Genomic DNA, 25,368 nt, shown 5'->3' with positions numbered 1-25,368 from the left:
CTAAGCGAAATACGTCTGTCAGAGAAAGACAAATACCATATGATTTCACTCATATGAGGAATATAAGAAACAAAACAAGATGAACATAGGGGAATGGAGGGAAAAAGAGAAGAAAGGGCAACAAACCCCAAGAGACTCTCAACAACAGAGAACAAACTGAGGCTTGATGGAGGCAGGTGGGTGGGTGAGAGGTGGGCCAGGGGGGCACTTGCTGGGATGAGCACTGGGTGTCATACGTAAGTGATGAATCACTGAATTCTACTCCTGAGACCTATTTTACCATTTATGTTAACTAGAGCTTAAATAAAAATTTGAAACAAACAAAAATTGGGGAAGAGTAAAGAGTTTCCTGAATTGGTCAAGGCTGTACCACAAAGCAGACCTGTGCGCCCATAAGCTGTCTGAAAGCCACAAACCCAGAGATGGGCCGGTGGCACAGGAGGCACAGGGACACTGGGAGTCCCTGGTGGGCGAGGGTGTGAGACACATGGTTCTGGGGAAGGCTGAACCCACACGCAGCTGATTCTTACACGTCTGCTCCTGAGGACACCACCGCCTATGGACTCAATGACCTGGACGCCTTCCATTTTGACTGTTCACGTGTTAAATATTTAAAACGTAAAACCTCTAATAATCTCAAATCACAATGAACTTTTGTTAAAACTACGTTTTCCTATTTAAGATTAACGTTAGGCACTTTTTTTAAAGTCTTAAGTAAAAATTTTAAGTGGCCCGTGATTTCCCACTGCCATGGCTATTTATCTCAAACAGGCTGGTGACATTTCAGTGGCCTCCTGTTTGCCAGAGGCAATTCTGGCCTCACACTGCTGTAAGAACTCGAGGGGCCACCTCTCTAACGGAGCAGCGACACGGAGGATGCTGCACCACCCACCCTGATCAGGGCCCCTGCCTTCTTTCCAAGGCCCTTGGTGAGTGAGAGCGGCCCCTGCTCCCACCCTCTGCACCTCCCATCTCCGGCCGCGGAACCAGCATTTCTTACCATCTTCTCTCTCTCCTGCTTCTGCGGCCAAGGCCTCCTTTTGGGTCCACAGGACGGAGTTCTCCTCCCTCAGCTCTGCCTGCTGCTGGGTCGCCCGCTCCAGCTGCCGTCTCAGGCTCTCCAGCTCAACGGCGAGGCCCTGCTCGGCTGTCTCCTTCTGGCCCAGCGCCTCTTGCAAGCTGGCCTGCTCCACCTTGAACCCTTCGATGAGACCTGAGGAGACGGGGAGAGACCCGTTGCCAAGGGCTTGCTGGAGAAGCAAAAGGAGCAGACGGGCCGGACATGGGCATCCCAGCCCCAGCGAGATGTCAGCCGCGGGATATGAGAGCGGAGTGGTCACGCCCGGGGTCCTGTTCCCAGATGGATGGCACCAGGCCAGCGCACCCAGCACGTGCAGGAGTCACCGAACAAGGTGACAGCCCGAGAGCAGCCATGTACAAGACACCCCCACCACACGCCTGCGCACACCCCTCATGCCGAGTGTCTAGCACATAAGCACCAGACACCATAAACACGGGGGTCACAAATGTCACCTCTTGGGGCAGGACCGATGTTCCCTTCTCGCCACGTAAGGCAGCGCTCCGAGGCTGTGAGCCTGGGATGCGGCAGAGGTTAAGTGCGGAGAGAAGAGCCACCCCACCTGGGCCCTACCCGCTGCCACAGCCCTGGCTCCCGCGAAGAGCCTGCACGGGCAACGGCTTTTGTGAGCAAAGTCCCCGAGGCCTCACGCCATCTGTCTTATTTTAGTTTTACGTTTTGCTTTGAACGCTTCCGTTAACGCTTCCCCGTCCCACGTGCCTCTGGCCGGCGCGCCCCTGCAGACCCTCCCCGCCCGCAGCTGGCGCTCACCCCGCGCCTGGTGCAGCTCCAGCGTCAGCCGCGTCCGGGCCGCGTTCTCCTCGTCCAGGCGCTCCAGTAACTCCTGGTGCTTCCTAACGACCTGCGCTGTTTCCTCGTTCTTACAGCTAAATTCTTTCTCAAAACGAGAATGAATCTGACGTGCTTCCTCCAGCTGTTAAAACACATTTGAAAACCAGAATTGCACTTCGATATAAAGCTAACGTCAACAGAATTCCACTTGTGTAGAAGTAGAATACAAATATTCCGGAAGAAACCATTCTGACATTCAATATTAAGTCACTTATTAAATAAACCTACTCATTCAACAATTTTCAATAAAGTAAAATTCCAGGGAAGCCTGGGTGGCTCAGTGGGTTAAGCATCTGCCTCTTTTTTTTTTTTTAAATTTTTTTTTTTTTCCAACGTTTTTTATTTATTTTTTGGGGACAGAGAGAGACAGAGCATGAACGGGGGAGGGGCAGAGAGAGAGGGAGACACAGAATCGGAAACAGGCTCCAGGCTCCGAGCCATCAGAGCCCCAGAGCCTGACGCGGGGCTCGAACTCACGGACCGTGAGATCGTGACCTGGCTGAAGTCGGACGCTTAACCGACTGCGCCATCCAGGCGCCCCAAGCATCTGCCTCTTGAACCCAGCTCGGGTCATGATCTCACAGGTTGGTGGGATTGAGCCCCACGTCACGCTCTGCACGGATAGTACGGAGCCTGCAGGATTCTCTCTCTCCCTCTCTCTCTACCCCTCCCCTCCTCTCTCTCTCTCAAAATAAACTTAAAAAAAAAAAGAAGGAAAAATTCTGCACAGACACATACAATACTACGTAGAAAACTCACATGTTCGTGAACTACTGCTGCCACACGTCTGTACAATAAAGCTAAGGAGAATGTATATTCAAAGATCACAAAACTGTCCGTCGAGAGCCTAGAACCTGGGCAGGAACGACCACGTGGTGCTCCACAGGCGGAGGAAGAGATGGGGAGGCCTGGGGTGGGCGGGCTGGGAGGAAGTTCTCCTTGGGCTGGTCACCACAGTGGCAAGATCTGACACGTCTTCACCACCTGCAGACCCATCCCCCCTCCCTGACATCCCTCTGGGCCTACCTGGATGCCGCCCACTCATGACTCAGCCCTGGGTCCCCATCTCCCCTTCGCCCCCTGGCAGACATGCCCTCCTGTGCCCTCTGAGGCTCCCAGGCCAGCTCCAGCCTGGAGGGCCCACACTAACCTCTGGATCCAAATACCTGTGCCCAGCTGTGCCAACAGACACCTGGCCACCTAGCCTGGGCCTCCCTCATATTCACTGCACCCCCAGACCAGCCTCTGAGGGAATCTACTGGTTTTCCCTTGAAAACAGCCCTAAGCTGCCTCTTCTCACACTCTCACCAAGTAGGGAAAACTTGCTTAAGTATTTCTGGGATGTGAATGACAATGTCTTGGCTAAAAACGTTTAGTTTCTAATTGGGCTGAACGGGGGGAAAAGTGCTATCCTGCTTCTCATGCATGCATATTTAATGTCTTTCCTAACTGTCTAAAATGCTCTAAAAGATTCACACAAACAATTCCCTTTTCTAGTGACAATCCCAAAACCAAAACGGTGCAGGATGTAAAAGCAGAGTGGAAGCGAGAGGCCCAACCGCACGATCTGCCAGACGCTCAGCTTTCCTCTGTGCACGGCGATCCCACAACCTCAGAAATTCTGGTTCAGAAAAGACCCCCACTTAGTAAAGACACAGAGTACGGTTGGTACTGACAGAAGATCAAAAAGACAAGTGGGGAAGGTGGGTCGCACCCAGAATGGAGTTTCTGTCCCCCAACGCCCAGAGGAGGAGTGAACACGAGAAGCCGGATCCACTGGGAAGAGTGATAATGTTCCTTCTAGCCCTGCATGTACGGTGCCCGGCAGAGCACCTGGGGGCTGCAGGACCCTCCTCCATCAACTGTAGATCATCAAACCATTCCATCCGCCCACTTGTTCGACCCGTTGTCCTTCTCAAAAAACAAGGAACACTAACAGGAGTTAAATCAGAGTCACAGACCTGTTTAGACGGATGATGCACAGAGCCATGTCTCACCTGCCTGCTGGAGTCCAGAGCCAGCTCCAGGAGGCCGTCCACTGCCAGGCCAAGGCTCCGGTAAATCCTCCTAATTGGCTGCTCACACTCCAGTGAATTTTCTGGGCTCATGAAAAAGCTTTCACAGATGTGACTGCTAATGTCAGCCTCTGAAGACACCTCTGCACATTCAGGCAGAGTTCTGTCCAGCTCCAGCGGGGCCGCTTCAGGCCACGTCTCCTCGAGCACCGGTACTGCGAAGTGAGGAAACGCAGGGACCTGCACACACCACGTGGCTAGCGAGCCCGCACGACCAGCACTGCGGAAGGGCGAGCACACCCGGGTCCCAGAGACAATACCCATCTTGGGCGTAGGGAGCTCATCCAGCCCCCAGCCCAGCGGGGAGGAGGACGATGGTGCTGTGCACCCCGGCCCGGGGTCCGCGGGCACAGGGCCGTCCTAGTGCTCACCTGCAGATGGGGCCTGGCCACTGGGCCGCACTTCACGTGGGCTCTCGTCCTCCAGACACAGCCCCACGCGCTCACTGATCCGGCTCTTCAGGGTGACGGCGGCCTTCAGCGTCTCTCCGAACAACCCGAGCAGCCTCCGCAGAGTGTCTCGGAGAGCTCTCCTGAACGAAGCACATAGTGGGCCATGACCCTGATCCTGACTGACTCAGACAAGAGGGACACAGCCCAGGAGGCAGCAGAAAAAGGTACCGTGCACTTGGGTACTGCATTTTACCAGCCTAGCAGGACAAAGAAAGGTTTCAGCTTAAACTGTGCTGGCCTTCAGTCCAACTCCCTCTTGGAACTGGACGGTTCCTATGCGAACTGTGTCCGCTGGAAACGTGTAGGCACTGGGTCCCACTCCTGTTTGGGATCAGACTGTTTGCCATGGAACTGTGCTGGCCTTGGGTCTGATTCCTTCTGGAGTGGGCTGTTCCTGTTGAAACTGTGCTGTTGAGGAATTGGTCTCTTTGCTCTAGAGAAAACCCTCTGAGACTAGAGATCCCAGCCATCAAAATGCTTCAGGGGTACCCTCCCTACCAGGACTCTAGCTGGTTTTATGCTAAAAAAACGATGGTCCCTCCACATGTACATTTATAACTAAGTGAACTGACTTAACCAGAAGTAATTTAGAACTTCGATGGCCATTACGAGGAAGTTTTGATATCCCTAAGCTTGTTTTCCTCAAAACTGAATTAGAAAGCCATGGCTCCCTAACAAAAGGGGAAAAAAAAACAAAAACAAAAAAAGTGAATGGGATGCCTATTTTAAAAGGTATATCAAGGCTTCCAGATGTTTTCAGGATTCTAAGTTTGCCTCTTTGCAAAATATTACTTCTAAAATGATGCAAACAATTGAAAAAAGTAAGAATGGCTTCTGAGGCCTCTTTACCTGCCCCTCCCCCGCCCCCAATCTCCTCTGCAGACATGTGGCGGCCACCTAGTGCTGGGACCCTGCTCCCAGTGCCGTTTTCCTCTGTTGTCTCTGCCAAACTTCCCTTTTCCTCTGAACCTCTTTCCACTCTCTCCTCTGCTGCCTCTCTCAAGTTAAGTCTTCTGAGAATCTAAATAAACCTCAGGCTTCTTACGTTCTCTGGTCTAAGGCCAAACTGTGAGCCATGGTTAAGGAGTTCCCTAAAGGAACCAAGGATCCCCCCCAGGTTTATTTAGCATAGTTATTTGCATAGTTATTCAAACTTACCAACATGGTTTCTCACATTTACATCAATTTGTCCACATGCCTATTGGTGAGGGCCAGGCCAAATGCTGGATGAAACTAGCCCAAAGGAAAGGAAATCTAGAAGGGGATCCTGAAGGGGATCCTGAAGGGGATGTAGAGAATCAAGCCCTTAAACTTCTGTCAGAATGCTAGAAAATTCACTGGAAATCACTGAGCAATTACAATAGCTTTTTCTAAGCCTACTGATTGGAACAAAATTGAGGCTTGCACACAAAAGCCTGACGAACCTGTTCATCACTACTACAATGGACTCCAAATTGTCATTTGAGACTATTCTGCTGGTTTTTCTCTATGTTGAATCCACCTGGGTAGTATTTAACTCTATATGTTTTTTTCTAGCAGGGTGAACTGGGATCTATCTCTTTTAGTTAAAAAGACCAGGATGGAATGGGAAACTGCCCAGATTTAGTTACTATGGCAAACCAGCTACTCATATCCTACATGAATCACCTAAAAGGCTGCTGAAATCCTCAACTTTCAAATCTTGCAAGTGATGGCCCCTAAACGAAACCAAAAACCATCTACTTTCTGCTACTGCAAAGAGCCAGGACATTGGGGGAAAAAGAAGAAAACTATGACGAATTTCAGCACTCTAGTCACCTCCAGCCCCGTAGCCAGCCTTTCCTGACAAAGGACAGGACAACCAAGAAAGGTCCTTCCTGGCACTGAGGGACAAAACCACTAAACGTGAAAAACCTGACTCTTGATCAGCAATGCATTCAAGGAAAGATCTTGATCAAAAGGGGTTAAGTGTGAAAATTAATAGAAAAACTCGTTTAGAGTGGAGTCAGGGGGCCAGCAGGGGGAACTCTGGTGCCCTATCAACTGCAGACCTATCAGGAAGAGGGACATCTTGCCAGGATACTACTTCACTATCCCAGCTGGAGGAAGGAAGGTTTCTTCCTGTCCAGGCAAAGCCCAGCCAATGAGAAAGTCCCAGTTCTGCCAATGAGAGATTGCCACAGCTCAGCCAATGGGAGACCGTCACAGCTCAGTCAATGGGAGAGACAGTCACAGCCCCGCCAATGAGAAGCCACTAAACTTCCCGGCTCCCAGTTTACTCCAATGGACTTTCTGTTGAGGAAAGCCCCAATCCCCTTTCCTCTATAAGAGCCTCCTCTGCTCCATTCTCCAGACTTGCCTGTGGTGTTGCCCTAGCTAGGTCGCACTGGGTTACTGGCTCCAATTCTCTGTTATTCCGGAATAAACCTATTTTTGCTGGTAAGATATTTGGCAATTAAATTCTAAGGTTAATGCCTCATTATAACATCAAATTTTATAATCTGGCAAAAATGTGAAGATTTGGCAAAGTGAGATGGTGGGTATACAGGTGTCTGTTATGTTACTCAGTACTTTTCTGGAGAAGAATAATGTGGCACAGGGTCCCATCCCACTAGTGGAGAAGGCACTGGGGAAGCAGCAACAGAGAGGAGCAAGCGACTGACCTTTCACGGTCAGACAGGTCAATGTCAGACTTCAGCATCGAGATGAGATTCGTGCCTTCCTGGTTTTCCCTTTCATGCCTTTGCTGTAGCTTCTCCAGTTCCAAATGGCACTCTTCTACCTCATGTCTTAAGGATAAAATTTGGTCTTCCAGCTGTTCAGGAAAAATTGTTAAAGCTTTATTTACAACAATTTAGGGGCACTTGGCTTGCTCAGTTGGTAGAGCATGCAACTCTTGATGTCAGGGTCATGAGTTCGAGCCCTACACTGGGTGCGGAGCCTACTTAAATTTTTTTTTTTAAGTAATTAAAAAAATAATAAAACAATTTAGTTAAGAATGAATTTCTGTAAGAAACATTCATCATCCCTGTTAACAAAAATATGGCAAAATATGATGGCGATTAAAGTTGAAAATTACTAGTATGACTGCCCCTCCCCCCCAATATTCATTGCCTACAAAAACAGAATACATGAACATCCTAGGCTGCCCCAGACACAAGAGGGAAGGGGCAAATTCACCAGAGGTTATTCTCACAAGGAGGCCAGGAGGCTTAGAGAGTCAAGCAGTCTGGTCATAGAGGGGTCACATTATATACACCATCCCAAGTTTTCATTTAAAATGCACGAGGGGCGCCTGGGTGGCTCAGTCAGTTAAGCGTCTGACTTTGGCTCAGGTCATGATCTCACAGTTGGTGAAATTGAGCCCCGCATAGGGCTCTGTGCTGACAGAGCCTGCTTCGGACTCTGTATCTCCCTCTCTCTGCCCCTCCCCTGCTCGTGCTCTGTCTCTCTCTCTCTCTCCCTCTCTCTCTAAAATAAACATTAAAAAAATAGTATAAATACACATTTATGCTTTAAAAAAATTTTTTTTTAACGTTTATTTATTTTTGAGACAGAGACAGAGCATGAGCTGTGGAGGGGCAGAGTGAGAGGGAGACACAGAATCCGAAACAGGCTCCAGGCTCCGAGCTGTCAGCACAGAGCCTGACGTGGGGCTAGAACCCACAAACTATGAGATCACGACCTGAGCCGAAGTCAGATGCTTAACCGACTGAGCCACCCAGGTGCCCTGTATACACATTTATTCTTATATATATAAAAAAAATAACGAACTCAACAACAACAAAATAAATCCAATTCAAAATGTCAAAGACCTTGAATGGACATTTCTTCAAAGACATACAAATGGCCAATAAGCTCGTAAAAAGGTGCTCAACATCACTAATCATCAGGGAAATGCAAACCAAAACCTCAGTGAAATACCACCTCATATTCATTATGATGGCAATTATAAGAAGAAAAAAGAGATGGGAAATAAGTATTGGCGAGGATGTGGAGAAATTAGAATCCTGTACGCTGCTGAAAGAAATGTAAGGTGGCACAGCTGCTGTGGAAAGCAGTCTAGCAGTTCCTCAAGAACTTAGACACAGATTTATGCATGACCCGGCAATCCTGTTACTAGACACATAAACCCCAAAACGGAAAGCAGGGACTAAAAGATACTTGTACACCAATGTTCACTGTGAAAATATTCATAATAGCCAAAAGGCAGAAACAACCATCAAGAAGTCCATCCACAGATAAGGGCGCCTGGATGGCTCAGTCAGTTAAGCAGACGACTTCGGCTCAGGTTGTGATCTCACAGTTAGTGGGTTCAAGCCCCAAGTCAGGCTCTGCGCTGACAGCTCAGAGCCTAGAGCCTGCTTCGACTCTGTGTCTCCCTTGCTCTCTGCCCCTCCCCGACTCACGCTCGGTCTCTCAAAAATAAACATTAAAAAAAAAAGTCCATCAACAGATAAATCTGTGACGAGATACACAAAATGTGGTATCTATATATAATGGAACATTATTAGCCATAAAAAACCATGAAACTTTGACACATGCTGCAACTTGGATGGACTCCACAGACATTATGCTAAGTGAAATAAACCAGACACAAGAGGGTAAATATTGTATGATCTCACTTATATGAGGTCCCAAAAGTGGTCAAATTCATACAGGCAGAAAGTAGAAGGGTGGCTGCCAGGGACTGGAGGGAGGGGAAATGGGGAGGTAGTGTTTATTGGGCATAGAGTTTCTTCTTGGGTTGATGAACAGTTCTAGAAATGGATAGTGGTGATAGTTGCACAACACGGTGAACATCGTTAATGCCACTGAATCGGACACTTAAAAATGATTAAAATGGGAAACTTTATGTTATGTTATATAATATATATATATGTTATATAACATATATGTTAACATATATATTATATATAATTTATATATATAAATTATATACATATAACATATATATATATATATATACACACGTTATGTCATATTTTACCCCCCCCCCCCCCACACACACAATAACAAAGAAAAGACACATTTTACATACCTGCAGAATTTGGTTATTCTTCTCCTGAAGCTGCAGAAACAAAGTCTCTTTCTCTTTTTGGTACAGAGACTGCACTTGCTCGCACTCCAGTCTATGTATCTTCTCTTGTTCATGTAAAGCAACTTCCTTTTCACTTTCAAATTCACCCTGTACAAAAAGTACATTATTAACAACAAAAATGCCATTAAACTCTAAAATTATGCCAGTTCCACTTCTATGTTTGCTAAAATATAGTTCATTCAACAAATGTTTATTGAGTCCATATTATGCCAAGAGCAGTGATCAGAAGGAACAAAGCCACCACTCACAGCGAACATGCACTCAAATGTGCTTCTCATACAGAACATGAAAAAGACAGCTTGCTACCTTTCCCAAATGGCCACATTAAGAAATTACCCATCACCAGGGTATCATGACCATCAAACTCCAAGATATTTAGAAACCTAAGTTCCTTTGGTTTTCAAAGATAAACCCTATTTCTTCCTAAAAATAAAAATGGTTTTTAATAAAGTTCACCTAATGAATTAAAGTATATTAATTAAAGGGGCGCCTGGGTGACTCAGTCGGTTAAGCGTCTGACTTCAGCTCAGGTCATGATCTCGCAGTTTGTGAGTTCCGGCCCAGCATTGGGCTCTGTGCTGACAGCTTAGAGCCTGGAGCCTGCTTTGAATTCTGTGTCTCCCTCTCTCTCCGCTCCTCCTCCATCCTCTGTCTCTCTCTCCTTCAAAAATAAATAAAAACATTAAAAAAAAATTAAAGTATATTAATTAAATAAGCTTTAAAAAAAAAACAACTACAGAGGTAGCACTTCCAGATTAATAGAATAAGGACCTCCAAAAAATGTGTTCCTCCATAAAAGCACAGGGAACACAGGCAAAACCTGTCAAAATCGACTTTTCAGAGTTCTGTAAATTAAGAAAGACTTGTAAACAATCCAAAGAGTGTTCACTGAAAACAAAGTCTGAGATTCCATCAAAACAACAAGCGCTGAGAGGTATTTAAACCTGCCCTAACCCCAACACTCCTATCTCAGGCATAGCCCTGAAAACAGCCCAACAGTCCTAAGAGTTGGGGGGAACAAACATGTGTTTGGATCTCCAAAAGCACCACCTCGCCAACTGTCACTAATTAACCTGTCTTGCAGCTTACTAAAAAGCTCCATTCTTGGAGCACCAGGGTGGCTCAGTCAGTTGAGTGTTTGACTTCATTCAGCTCAGGTCGTGATCTCATGGTCTGTGAGTTTGAGCCTGGCATCAGGGTCGCTGCTGTCAGCACAGAACCTGCTTCTTCAGATCGTCTGAACTCCTCTCTCTGCCCCTTCCCAGCTTGCATGCGCGTATGGGCTCTCTCTCTCTTTCTCAAAACTAAATAAACATTAAAAAAATAAATAAATAAGTAAAAATGAAAATGAAAGGCTCTATTCTAAGAGATGATCTCACAGAGCTGTCTGTCAACAATGCTATCCCCAAGCCATTTGTCAAAATCAAGTAGCAGCAACTGTTTAACATCACAATAACCTGAAACCTATAAACTGGTAACAGTCTGAGCCAGTAAGAGGTAGACAAAACAACTTGAAAGGAAACACTTTTAAGAGGAAATGAGATGTCTGAAGAGAATGGGATGTCAAGAGGGAGCTTTGAAAAAGTCCAACATATTCCTAGGAATTTAGAAGGCAGGAACAAGTACAGGGCTGTGTACCTGTCCAGAGAAACCCGAGAAAGCTCTAAGAGCTCACTCCTTGTTGACCTTGCACAAACACAAAACGAAAGCTAAGGCAGAGTAAACTGCCCGCCACAGCACTCAAAGCATGCCCCAACGAGAGCCCTTCAAATTCACTAGAGGGGCTCAACAGTAGATTTGAATGGGCAGAAGAATCAGCAAATATGAAGACAGTTCAAATTATTTAGTCTGGGAACCAAAAAGAAAAAAAAAAAGAAGAAGAAGAAGAAGAAAAATAAGTAGAGGGGCACGTGGGTGGCTCAGTTGGTTGAGTATCTGACTTCGGTTCAGGTCATGATCTCACAGTTTGTGAGTTTGAGCCCCGCATCGGGCTCTGTGCTGACAGCTCAGAGCCTGGAACCTGCTTCAGATTCTGTGTCTCCCTCTCTCTCTGCCCATTCCCCACTTACTCTCTCTCTCTCTCTCAAAAATAAATATTAAAAAAAAAAATTTTTTTTTAAGAAAAATAAGTAGAGGTTCACAGACATGCTGGGACACCCTCAAAGACCAACATATACGTAATGGGAGTTGCAGAGGAAAGGAGAAAGGGAACAGAGTAGAAAGACTACTTGAAGATATAAGGCCCAAAACTTCAAAACTCTGATGAAAAAACATTAATCTACAAATACAAAAAGCACAATTACCCCAGGTAGGATAAACTCAAAGAGATCCACACCAAGGCCCATCCCAATTAAACTGTGAAAGACTAAGAAAAAGATCCTTGAAAGCAGCAGGAGAGAAACCATCCTCCAGAGGCCAAAAGGCAATAAGATAATATAGTCAAAGTGACAAAAGAAAGACTTAACCAAGAATTCCATACCCAGGAAATGATCTTTCCAAAATGAGGGAGAAATTAAAACATTCACAGATAAATACAAACTAAGAGAAGTCATCCTAACAGGCCTGCCCTGAGGAAATACAAAAGGGTGTCCTTCAGGCTAGAGTGAAAGGACACCAGATGTTCATTCGAATCCACATGAAGAAATAAAGAACACTGGTAAAGGTTCACAAGTAAACTGAAAGACAAAATAAACATAGATTTTATAATTCTTTTTTTCTCCCATCTGATTTATAAGAAACTGAATAAATCAGTGAGCATAAATTGTATGGAAGTGTACTTTGCATGACAATATTAGCACATAGGACAGAGAAGGGGATGAAGCTACACAGGAGAAGAGATTTGTAAACTATCAAAATCAAGATGGTATTAATCTGAACTATGTTGTTATAAGGTGTTTATTACTGTAATCCCCAGGGCAGGCACCTAAGAAAATAACCCAAAATATATAGAAAATAAACATCAAGGAAATTAAAATGAAAAGAAGGCAGTAACAGAAAATCAGAAAAACAAGAGAGATACAAGATAAACAAGGAGCAAACAGCAAGTAATAATACCTGCTACATCTCTAAACCTAGAGAACACTGTGCTAGGTGAAAGCAACCAAACACAAAAGGGCACAGACTGTATGATTCCATTTCTATAAAATGTCCAGAAACAGGAAGTTCAGTGGTTACCAGGGGCTGGAGGAGGGGAGAGGCAGCTAAGGCTGGGGGGAGCGGGGGGGGGGGGGGGGGGGGGAGGGGGGTTCTTTTTGAGGTGATGCAAATGTTCAGGAAGTAGATAGCAACAATAGTTGCACAACTTGGTGAATACACTAAAAATCACTAAAACATATATACTTAAAAGAGTAATTTTTATGGTATATAAAATAAAGGTGTTGTTAAAAGAAACAACAAAGTAAAGCTACATTAAAAATCATCTTGGGGTACCTAGGTGGCTCAGTCAGCTCTGTGCTGACAAGCTCAGAGCCTGGAGCCTGCTTCAGATTCTGTGTCTCCCCCTTTCTCTGCCCCTCCCCCGCGTGTGCTCGGTCTCCCTCTCTCTTTTAAATTTTTTTTTTTTCCAACGTTTTTTATTTATTTTTGGGACAGAGAGAGAGACAGAGCATGAACGGGGGAGGGGCAGAGAGAGAGGGAGACACAGAATCGGAAACAGGCTCCAGGCTCCGAGCCATCGGCCCAGAGCCCGACGCGGGGCTTGAACTCACGGACCGCGAGATCGTGACCTGGCTGAAGTCGGACGCTTAACCGACTGCGCCACCCAGGCGCCCCTCCCTCTCTCTTTTAAAAATAAACATTAAAAACAAATCATATTGGGGCTCCTGGGTGGCTCAGTTGGTTGAGCGTTTGAGTTTTGAATTTGGCTCAGGTCATAATCTTACACTCGTGGGACTGAGCCCTGCATCAGAGCCCTGCTTCAGGTTCTCTCTCCCTGTTTCTCTCCCCCACTCATGCTCCCTCTCTCTCTCTCTCTCTCTCCCTCTAAAATAAAAAAATATATACATACATATAAAAAATAAAAAATAAGTCATCGTAAGAGAAGGTGTTGAGTGTTGAGGCATCCTGCACATTCTTCCATGAGAACAGTCTCCTTAAAGCAAGAAAAGCCTTGATGTGGCTGCTGCTGAGTCACCGAGGCAAGGCAGTAAGACTCAAACATTCTCAAATTTAAAATATTTGATGGCAATTCTTAGCGGGAAAGGTATGCTAACCACCCAAATTAAATAGAAAAAGGATGGAAGAACGGGAACCCTCTTGCACTGCTGGTGGGAATGCAAACTGGTGCAGCCACTCTGGAAAACAGTGTGGAAGTTCCTCAAAAAATTAAAAATACAACTACCCTATGACCCAGCAATAGCACTAGCAGGAATATATCCAAAGGATACAGGAGTGCTGATTTGAAGGGGCACATGCACCCCAATGTTTATAGCAGCACTATCAACAATATCCAAACTATGGAAAGAGCCCAAATGTCCATCAACTGATGAATGGATAAAGAAGATTATATATACAATGGAATACTACTTGGCAATGAAGAAGAATGAAATCCTGCCATTTGTAACAATGTGGATGGAACTGGACGGTATTATGCTAAATGAAATAAGTCAGGCAAAGAAAGACAAATACCATGTTTTCACTCATATGTGGGAGTTGAGAAACTTAACAGAAGAACATGGGGGAAGGGAAGGGGAAAAATAGCTTCAAACAGAGAGGGAGGCAAACCATAAGAGACTCTTGAGTACAGAGAACAAACTGAGGTTGATGGGGGGACAGGGAGAGGGGAAAATGGGTGATGGACACTGAGGAGGGCACTGGCTCGATGAGCACTGGGTCGTATGTAAGCGGTGAATGACAAGAATCTACCCCCAATACCAAGAGCACACTACATACACCGTATGTTAGCCAACATATTTAAAAAATAATAATAAATAGAAAAATGAGTGAAAAAAATTGCCTACAAAAATCTGTTTCTAAGACAATGAAAACATTTTATGTTTTAACTTCGCTGATATATCACCATTAATTTAGAATAACATTTTATTTACTCTGTAGATGGGGAAGAACAGCAATAACACAAATCATCCTCAGCCCCATACCTTCGGCTGTGGGATCTGCTGCTCCAGTACCACTTGGGACTGGCTCTTTGACAACTGCCGCTTCTCCTCCTCTTCGTGCAGCTCGGCCCGAAGAGCTGGGCCCTGGGCCTCAACCTCCGCAGGAATCAGGGTGCTCTGCTTGAACGAGGAGGAAAAGAGCACTGAGCTCTTCGTGCACAGATACTTGTCAATACTGGAGATCACTACCATTCCACGTATGTTCAATGTGATGACACATGGGAGTCACGCTACAGCTTATAGAAAACTTCAAACCACGCTGTAGGACTGGATTCTCACCTTAATTATGATAGTGACGAAAACGGGGCATGCGTGGTACAACACTAAAATTATACTTTCAAGTTATAGAGACCATTTCTGAATTAACATATCATTTTTATAAACTTTCTCTCCTGAAATAAATTTAACTCCAAAACCTTTAAAAAGGAAGGATTAAAGGTAATTTCCAAGTTATCACACTTTGCAAAGTTTCCAAAGTACTTTAATTACATGTCTACCACACTTCTCCTTCTAGGGAAGGTCGGGGTTGACCCAGACCACTCCCAGCAGAAAGGAAGCTAGCTGCAGCCCTGAGAGTAACTGGGTTTCACCAGGAATGCTAATTCCCCGAGCGTCAACCACAAAGTGTTGGTGAATACAGGGAAAAACCCTGAATGCCAACAGGCACCACAGACCAGCAGGGCCAAGGCCAAGGGACAGAAGCCATACTCCCTTTTCCCCAAAAAACAGACCTAAGGAAATACTTGTACCCATTGTGAAGGACACTGGGAAAAACAAAACATCAACACTCAAGAAAAAGAAAATCCCCCAAACACGTGATAAACCCTGATTAACAATCAAGCTGGAAAGGGAATGACAGATCAGTTCTTTGGGCCCTAGGGCCCTGGCACAGCATTAGGGTGCTTCCCTCTCAGCACCTTCAGCGTGCACTGCGGGAGGGAGGAAATAGCTCTTAACTTTCCACCTGCAAGGGGCAGTAGGGCCACTTCATGCCTGTCCTGCCCAGTGCACACCCAGGCCTGGAGTGGCAACTTGCAAAATGCACCCTAACAGAGGCAAAGGCAAAACATGAGAGCATCATGCAGCAGGAGGGCCACCAGGAAAGAGACACTCAGGAGTCAGGTAAGGCAGTTTCGAGGGTGTGCTCTCAGGAAAGGCTGCAGGACAGCAGGCTGCCACTGGACCTCAAAAGGCCCAGTACCTCTGGGATGGCTGTGCATGTCTAGCAGTATGATCCTCAGGCCACTTCCTTGACCTGACTGGAGAGGCTCAATGTCAGGTCTCCCTTAATTCACACAACCCCTACCCCCCATCCATAAGACCTCCTTGCAGATAATTACTTCTATTTCCAGCCTTGAGTAAAGCTCCATTTAAGTTTCCATATTCTAAATAGTAAGGTCAATATAAGAAAATGATGTTTTTAAAAGTTTATTCTCAAATTTTTCTAAAAACCTAGAGAATTCTAGGGAAAATATCATATATATACATACATATATCTATATTTAATCATTAAGAGAAGAAAATAGGTATACCTGGAGAAGGAAAAAAGTAATACTGCACAAAGAATACCAATACAGTAATAAAAATAAATTCAACTGATAATGAGTTAAAGACATTCAAACTATACCTAACCTGACCTCGTACTATTTTCCAAAATTATTATATGAATATTTTTTGATGGAAAGAAAGAAAGAAAGAAAGAAAGAAAGAAAGAAAGAAAGAAAGAAAGAAATTGGCTTGAGCAATTGATACTGGCCGTACTACAGTTTACTTCTGCATTCCAGAACTCTGCTTAGTGATATGAACACAAGGGAGATTTCTTTATGGGATGTACATCTCTAAGAAAAGGGAAACAAGCTTACGTTTCCAGAGAACTTTTCTCACAAGCCAACTCCAAAGTGAAGTAACCTGGAAAGTAAGTCAATTAGCTCACAAGCCCATGTGAAATAACTCTTCTGGTAAGTGAGCCTGCTTTTCAAACAGGTGCAAAGATATTTGTGGCCCAGATTAACTAACGCCTGTTCAAAGGAAGAACAGCGTGTCCCTGCTAATTTGGGCACAATGACCCTGGCATCCCAGGAAATGTCCAGCAAGGCTTTATGTGCACCTGCTTGTGGGGTGAATCCTGAGGGAAGGCCACAGGAGGAACATGCAGCCAGCCACAAGTCTCCCCCACACCAAGACATGAACCTGAATCTGATCATGTGTGTAGAGATGCTGACATGCTTACAGGAATAGGGGGGAGTCTAACATCACAGGAAGCAATAAAAACAGATCCCATGCAAACGAAGCCCCGTGTGGATCCTGATTTGAACAACCACAGGAAGAGACTAGAACCTGGGCTGGATATATGGTGATATTAATGAATCATTTTTAATTTTCTAAGTTAGAATGGATTATGGTTAAGTTCTTTTGGGAGGAGAAAAACGTTACATGGCAGAAACAGATGATGAAGTATTTACACATGAAAACACACGATACCTGGGATTTGCTTCAAAAGAATTGGGGGTAGGGAGCACTGCCACACTAAGACTGGCACGTACCCCACTGGGCAGCCAGATACAGGGGTTCAATGAACTATTCTACTTCTGTATATGTTGAAATTTTCTCCAATAAAAGTTAAAATAAGGCTGCAAACAGCTTCCCACCTCCCAGAAATCTAAGTGCTTTCTGTGAAACCAGCTAGACAAAAAAGGTCACTTAAAAAAATTATCTAATGTTCACCTTCTTAGCAGCAAAGAGAGAACTTACTTGAACAATGACTTTCTTGTACCACAACTAGAAAAACACTTCCAAAATGCTGCAGGAGCTTATTCAACATAGTGCTGGCAGTCCTAGCCTCAGCAATCAGACAACACAAAGAAATAAAAGGCATCCAAATTGGCAAGGAGGAAGTCAAGATTTCAGTCTTCACAGATGACATGATATTCTATCTAGAAAACCCAAAAGATTCTACCAAAAAAAATGCTAGAACTGATCCATGAGTTCAGGCAAGTCGCAGGATATAAAATCAATGCACAATAATTGGTTGCATTTCTATACACCAATAATGAAGCAGCAGAAAGAGAAATCAAGGAATCAATCCCATTTACGATTCTACCAAAACCCGTAAAATACCCAGGAATAAGCCTAGCCAAAGAGGTGAAAAATCTATACACTGAAAACTATAGAAAGCTCACGAAAGAAATTGAAGAAGACACCAAAAAACGGAAAAGCATTCCAAGCTCATGGATTGGAAGAACAAATATTGTTAAATTGTCAGTACTACCCAAAGCAATCTACATGTTCAATGCAATGATGCAATCCCTATCAAAATAACACCAGCATTCTTCACAGAGCTAGAACAAACAATCCTAAAATTTGTATGGAAACAGAAAAGTCCTCGAATGGCCAAAGCAATCCTGAAAAAGAAAAACAAAGCTGGAGGCATCACAATTCCAGACTTCCAGATGTATTACGAAGCTGTAATCATTAAGACAATATGGTACTGGCACAGAAACAGACACTGATCAATGGAACATAAGAGAGAAAACAGAAATGGACCCACAAACATATGGCCAGGTAATCTTTGACAAAGTAGGAAAGAGTATCCAATGGAATAAAGACAGTCTCTTCAAGCAAATGATGTTGGAAAAACTGGACAGCGACATGCAGAAGAATGAACCTGGACCACTTTCTTACATCATACACAAAAATAAACGCAAATTGCATGAAAGACCTAAAATGTAAGACACGAAGCCATCAAAATCCTAGAGGAGAAAAAAGGCAACAACCTCTTTGACTTTGGCCACAGCAACTTCTTACTCAACATGTTCTGTGAGGCAAGGGAAATAAAAGAAAAAATGAACTTCTGGGACCTCATCAAAATAAAAAGCATCTGCACAACTAAGGAAACTCAATCAGCAAAACTAAAAGGCACCCAACAGAATGGGAGAGGATATTTGCAAATGACATATCAGATAAAGGATTAGTATCCAAAAATCTATAAAGAACTTATCAAACTCAACACCCAAAAAACAAATGGTCCAGTGAAGAAATGGGCAAAAGACATGAATAGACACTTTCCAAAGAAGACAGACATCCAGATGGCTAACAGACACATGGAAAAATGCTCCACATCACCCATCATCAGGGAAATACAAATCAAAACCACAATGAGATACCACCTCACACCAGTCAGAATGGCTAAAATGAACAACTCAGGCAACAACAGATGTTGGCGAGGATGTGGAGAAAGGAGAACCCTTTAGCACTGCTGGTAGGAATGTAAACTGGTGCAGCCACTCTGGAAAACAGTACGGAGGTTCCTCAAAAAATTAAAGATAGAACTACCCTACGACCTAGCTACTGTATTACTAGGTATTTATCCAAAGGATATAGGAGTGGTATTTTGAAGGGGCACATGCACCCCAATGTTTATAGCAGCACCATTGACAATAGCCAAAGTATGGAAAAAGCCCAAATGTCCATCGACTGATCAATGGGTAAAGAAGAAGATGTGGTACGTACGTACGTACACACACACACACACACACACACACACACAGAGGAAGATTACTCAGCAATCAAAAAGAATGAAATCTTGCCATTTGCAACAACGTGGATGGAATGAGAGGGTATTATGCTAAGTGAAATTAGTCAGAGAAGGACAAATACCATATGACTTCACTCATATGTGGAATTTAAGATACAAAACAGATGAACATAAGGGAAGGGAAGCAAAAATAATATAAAAACAGGGAAGGAGCCAAACGTAAGAGACTCTTAAATACAAAGAACAAACTGAGGGTTGCTGGAGGGGTATTGGCTGGGGGCGGGGGTGGGCTAAATGGACAAGCGGCATTGAGGAGGACACTTGTTGGATGAGCACTGGGTGTTATATGTAGGGGATGAATCACTGGATTCTACTGAAATCATCGCACTATATGCTAACCAACTTGGACATAAATTAAAAAAAAAAAAATGCCGTAGGAGCATTTGGACAGTAGTCAATACAGAAACACAAAACTGCTAAGCCAAGGTACATAAATGACACTCGGTTTCAGGAAGTGTGTGTCTCTGTGCGTCACCAACAGGTAACAAATGGGCAGGAGGAACAAATCAGCAATCAGACAGTCTCTGGGGGAAGGGCTGTGAGTCAGTACCTGATCCTGTCAACAGACATCCTCAGCAGGTCGCAGGGCAGCGCTTCAGGAGGGAAGAGGGAAGACCAGTCACCTGGGGATCACTAACTCACCCCAGATGCGCTGCCCAGATCCCGGTCTACAAACAGCAGCGGGGCCCTCTAGCCTCTCAAAACACGGGAAGGCGTGTCCACCTCGCAGAGGGCTGTCTCCAGCGTCCTTCTCCCAAGACCCTCCTGGGGCCGGGCGCACGGAACCTGTCGGCACCCCTGTCACCAAGAATGACTGTGAGCAACGAAGGAGCTGACAGGACAACTGCTCACCCTCCCTGTGGCGAAGCACCTTCCTGGTGGCCACTCGACCCCTCTGTGATGACCCCTCAGCGCTGCACTCAAGGGGGCTGGGGGGACACTGAGGGGACCCTGAGAGGCTTAATGGGGCATAGAGAAGATACTGAGAGGGTTACGGGGACACAGAGGGGGCTGAGGGGACACTGAAGAGGCTTCATCCTCTTTTAATGAAATCTGAGGAAGAGGACGGTATGAGGAGGCCATTCCTGTGAACTAACCGGTGAGCAGCTGCATCTCGGTCCCGGCTGGGGGCTTACTGTGTCTAAGCCGTCCTGAGGGCACAGGCTTCTGTGTGTGGATTCCTCCTGTGTCTTCTCATTCTTTCGAATGTGGGAAACCCACCCCAAGTGGCCAGATTCAAGGCAACTTAAAAGTCCATGAAGCAAATCTCAACAAAAATGCCAATTCCCAGACTTTTCAACCAAATGGGGATAAATCTCATTTTTACACTTCCCTTTATTTTTGCAATCTCCTGTAATGCTCATTCTGGAAACTTTCATTGAGGAAATGGTTTAAATACTAATTTCACAAATCAGCTGATCAGTATACATACAACTAAAAGCACTGACTATTAATCTAGGGGACAGAGGAGAACACCAAGGCCTTATTTCACGATTAGAAAAGAGTAATATTAGCATCTCCTTTTTTAAAAAGCCCCACAGCTTTTTTTTGTCTGTGCTGACAGCGTGGAGCCTGCTTGGGATTCTCTCTCTGTCTTTCTCACTGCCCTCCCCCAATCCACTCACACACATGCTCTCTGTCTCAAATAAATAAACCTTTTAAAAACAAAGAAAATCCCCAAAGAAATAGTACTCACAAAATCTTATAATCTCTATAAATCTCGATGCAGCACTTCACAAAACACATCAGTTATCCAGGAAGCACTATGCATGTAGACTCGTACTCTCTCTCCCCCAGAAAGACCAGAAGACACGGGAGACACAGTATTTCAAATCTAAGAACATGGAGCAGAAGGGCATCAGGGCGTACAGCCAGCGTCCACAGATGCCACCCTGCCTCCATGCAAAGGGAACTGGGGGACGTGAGCCCCGCGGCAAGCCACAAGGACCCTGGCTGGGTCCCAGCCTGCACGGTCTTATCCGTGGCAGTCTCACCTGCTGAAGAGAATTCCAACTGCTTCTTCAAAAAAACAACTACACAACTTGACATACTGCTTGTGGATGTTCTAACAAAGTTTCAAAAATCTGAAAACAAAACCAGAGCGTACACCGACTCCCGGGAGCACCTGCCACAGCAAGTGTGTTCCGTGTGGACACAGGCGGACATGCACGTGAAGTCCTCCACCTCCCTGTCGTGAGGTCGCTTCCTCCCCAGCCACCGCCACCTCCTGAGAGTCCAGACCCAGACGCCTCCTCATCATCCCCCAGGTGCCACAGCCTCCCCACCACCCTCATAGGCGCCACAGTCAATTTCACCCCAGCACAGCCCGGGAGACATCAGGAACCCCTCGCTGCCCCGGAGCACCGCCCTCAGAGGGGCCCCGAGCCCGCCCTCTGTGCCCTCCCATCCCTACGCTTCCCAAGGGCCTTGTCAATTCCTGTCTGAGGTAGTACAATCACCTCCAACGCCTCTTTTGTCCAGCTGTCAGATGCCTATGCCGCTGCCTACAAGGTCAGGGTCCTGCCCTCCAAGCACACGGTCCCCCAGACACACCCCAGGTGGGTCCTGACATCCCTCCTCCTCACCCTGACCTCGGAAGTCACACCAACACCGTGTGGCAGGGCCACCGGTACCTCTTAAAAAGGGCACCTGAAGACGTCTGGGGGACGAGCGGGGGCTGGCCCACTGCCGTCAGACCCCTACTCGGCAAGTTCCCCGCAGGCCCCACCGCGCCCGGCCCTGGGAAGCAAGAGGACAGGACAGGCACAACTACCCCTCACGCTCAGCCCTCTGTGGGCTTTGCAGGGCATGGGGGCTAGAAGTCCTGAAGGAAAGGGGGGCGTCCCGCACTGGGCAGGCGGGGAAGCGCCTGTTGTGGAGGTGATCTGGCTGAAAGGTGAGAGTGTGAAGACAAGTTCAGAGGACGGCACACCTGGCACGTCTGCAGAAACAGACAAAGGACAGGACGACGGGACACGGGGTCAAAGGACACGTGTGGCAGGTACCTGTGCGGAGCCGTGTCCCCAGGTCACACTGAGTAGCCTGGGATGCACAGGGCGGGAACCTATAGGCAGAAAAGAGACTACAGGGGAGGCCTCACACAGGCGACCGCTGCTGGACCGTACTGGGAGCACTCGGACGCGCTCTCCCGGACCGGCTGACCCCCTGAGTGCAGGCCCCAGGCGTGTCCAGCACCCACCCACCACCAGAGCGCTCTGATGAGAAGACTCGGAGAGGGCAGGAGCCCCGGGAGGCCCAGCGCTGGAGAGCCCCTCAGCAGCCAGACCCCCTCCCGCGGCACCGCTGCTCCGCCTGCTGCTTCTGTGTCTTGGCTGCGTGCGTGTCTCCGAGCTCCCACGGGGCTGCCTGGTGCCAATGCTCCAGGATCAAAACCTTGGCGCCCACCACACAGCCAAGCTCCTATCCTCCTCCAGCAGGCGCCTCTGACTCTGCAGGGTTCCAGCCAGCCCCCACTTCCGAGACAGTGACCACCCAGCACTGCACCTGCCACGTGCCTCCATCCACCTACCACACAGACGCCCCCCACCACGTGCTTCTGGTCACCCACCACACAGCCCCCCCATCAGAAACCCCAACCCCAATGCCACCCACCCCGTGCACCTTGTTCCACCCACCACATGGTTCCCATCTTAAAGGTAGTAAACATCCTACATGCTCCTTACAGTCAAATTTGTCATATTTTAAAATGCAGTTTCATGGCACAAGAACAGACACTCAGATCAATGGAACAGAATAGAGAACCCAGAAACGGACCCACAAACGTGTGGCCAACTAATCTTTGACAAAGCAGGAAAAGAATAACCAATGAAATAAAGACAGTGTCTTCAGCAAGTGGTGCGGGGAAAACTGGAGAGTGACATGCAGAAAAATGAACCTGGACTTTCTTACACCAGACACAAAAATAAACTCAAAATGGATGAAAGACCTCAATGTAAGACAGGAAGCCATCAAAATCCTCGAGGAGAAAGCAGGCAAAAACCTCTTTGACCTCTGCCGCAGCAACTTCTTACTCAACATGTCTCCAGAGGCAAGGGAAACAAAAGCAAAAATGAACTACTGGGACCTCATCAAAATAAAAAGCTTCTGCACAGTGAAGGAAACAATCAGCAAAACTAAAAGGCAACTGGCAGAATGGGAGAAGAGATCTGCAAACGACATATCAGATAAAGGGTTAGTATCCAAAATCTATAAAGAACTTACCAAACTCAACACCCAAAAAATAAATAATCCAGTGAGGAAATGGGCAAAAGACATGAATAGGCACTTCTCCAAAGACATCCAGATGGCCAAGCGACACATGAAAAAATGCTCAACATCACTCATCATCAGGGAAATGCAAATCAAAACCACAAGGAGATACCACCTCACACCTGTCAGAATGGCTAACAACTCAGGCAACAACAGATGTTGGCAAGGATGCAGAGGAAGAGGAACTCTTTTGCACCGCTGGTGGGAATGCGAGCTGGTGCAGCCACTCTGGAAAACAGTATGGAGGTTCCTCAAAAAATTAAAAATAGAACTACCTTACGACCCAGCAATTGCACTACTAGGCATTTATCCACAGGATACAGGTATGCTGTTTTGAAGGGACACATGCACCCCACTGTTTATAACAGCACTACCAATAATAGCCAAAGTATGGAAAGAGCCCAAACGTCCATCAACGAATAAATGGATAAAGAAGATGTAGTACGTATGTGTGTGTGTGTGTGAGTGTGTGTGTATACACACACTCACACACACACACACACATAGTGAAGTATTACTCGGCCATCAAAAAGAACGAAACCTTGCCATTTGTAACTACATGGATGGAACTAGAGTGTATTATGCTAAACGAAATTAGTCAGGAAAAGACAAATATCATATGACTTCACTCATATGAGGACTTTAAGAGACAAAACAGAAGAACATACGGGAAGGGGAACAAAAATAATATTAAAACGGAGGGGGACAAAAACATAAGACACTCTTAAATATGGAGAACAAACTGAGGGTTGCTGGAGGGTTTGTGGCAAGGGGGATGGAAATGGGTAAGGGGCATTAAGGAATCTACTCCTGAAATCATCGTTGCACTAGATGCTAACTAACTTGGATGTAAGTTAAAAAAAAAAAATTAGGGGTGCCTGGGTGGCTCAGTCGGTTGAGTATCCGATTTCAGCTCAGGTCATGATCTCACAGCTCGTGAGTTCGAGGCCCTCGTCGGGCTCTGGTGCTGACAGCTTGGAGCCTGGAGCCTGCTTCGGATTCTGTGTCTCCCTCTCTCTCTGTCCCAACCCACTCGCATTCTGTCTCTGTCTCTCTCAAAAATAAATAAACATTAAAAATTAATTAATTAGGGGCGCCTGGGTGGCGTAGTCGGTTAAGCGTCTGACTTCAGCCAGGTCACGATCTCGCGGTCCGTGAGTTCGAGCCCTGCGTCAGGCTCTGGGCCGATGGCTCGGAGCCTGGAGCCTGTTTCCGATTCTGTGTCTCTCTCTCTCTCTGCCCCTCCCCCGTTCATGCTCTGTCTCTCTCTGTCCCAAAAAAAAAAAAAAAAAAGTTAAAAAAAAATAAAAATTAATTAATTAATTAATTAAATGAAAATTTAAAAAAACAACTTACTACTGAAAAATAAAAATAAAATGCAGTTTCAATCAATAAATTAAATACAAGCACGGTTTCATGTGTAAAATGTACCCGTTTCTCCCTCTGGAATATTCTTTTGAAACTTCATTTATTCTGAATCAACTAAACCAAGAAAATCTAACGTAAAGCCACAGGCTGGGAATGGGCCCTGTTCCCCATAGGACCTGTCTGCACAGAAGGAAACCAAAGCCAACATCGGAGGACCCGCGGCTGGAGAAGGCAGCACTGGCCTGCGGCACCGCCCACCATCCTCACACAGCTCCCCACGTTCACACCAGAGGGGCACGGTGGCTCTACCCACTCCTGAGGAGAAGCCGTGGCTGGGGCCACCCTGCACCTGTGCTGAGGCCTGAGCTCGAGGATGCAGGAACTCCAGGGCCTCCCCCAAGGCCACACCTCGGGAGACACAGAACAGGCCGAATCTGAACGTAAAACGAAGACACCATGCCTACTAAAAGCAGGGTTACCTTTTCC

At 46.1% G+C, this 25,368-nt stretch overlaps 1 protein-coding gene across 11 annotated transcripts in view; it reads right to left on the bottom strand.

Moving 5' to 3' along the window:
• PCNT (pericentrin) overlaps positions 1-25,368 on the bottom strand; it is a 137,404-nt gene that overhangs the window by 59,006 nt on the left and 53,030 nt on the right. For 10 of the 11 annotated variants that reach the window (XR_009262421.1, XM_058732326.1, XM_058732329.1 and 7 more), the window contains 7 exons: positions 14,634-14,771; positions 9,478-9,624; positions 7,100-7,251; positions 4,377-4,537; positions 3,928-4,160; positions 1,850-2,012; positions 1,001-1,213 (listed from right to left, as the gene is read on the bottom strand). Coding sequence is in view for 10 of the 11 variants with exons in the window: in XM_058732326.1 (XP_058588309.1) it covers positions 1,001-1,213; positions 1,850-2,012; positions 3,928-4,160; positions 4,377-4,537; positions 7,100-7,251; positions 9,478-9,624; positions 14,634-14,771 (1,207 nt within the window). In the remaining variant the exon portion in view is untranslated. The remainder of the gene's footprint in view (positions 1-1,000; positions 1,214-1,849; positions 2,013-3,927; positions 4,161-4,376; positions 4,538-7,099; positions 7,252-9,477; positions 9,625-14,633; positions 14,772-25,368) is intronic. The other variant, XM_058732321.1, reaches the window with a different exon arrangement.

The sequence above is a fragment of the Neofelis nebulosa genome, chromosome 5, assembly GCF_028018385.1.
Source record: "Neofelis nebulosa isolate mNeoNeb1 chromosome 5, mNeoNeb1.pri, whole genome shotgun sequence".
NCBI classification, from domain to species: domain Eukaryota; kingdom Metazoa; phylum Chordata; class Mammalia; order Carnivora; family Felidae; genus Neofelis; species Neofelis nebulosa.
This window is presented reverse-complemented; position numbering and strand designations above follow the sequence as displayed.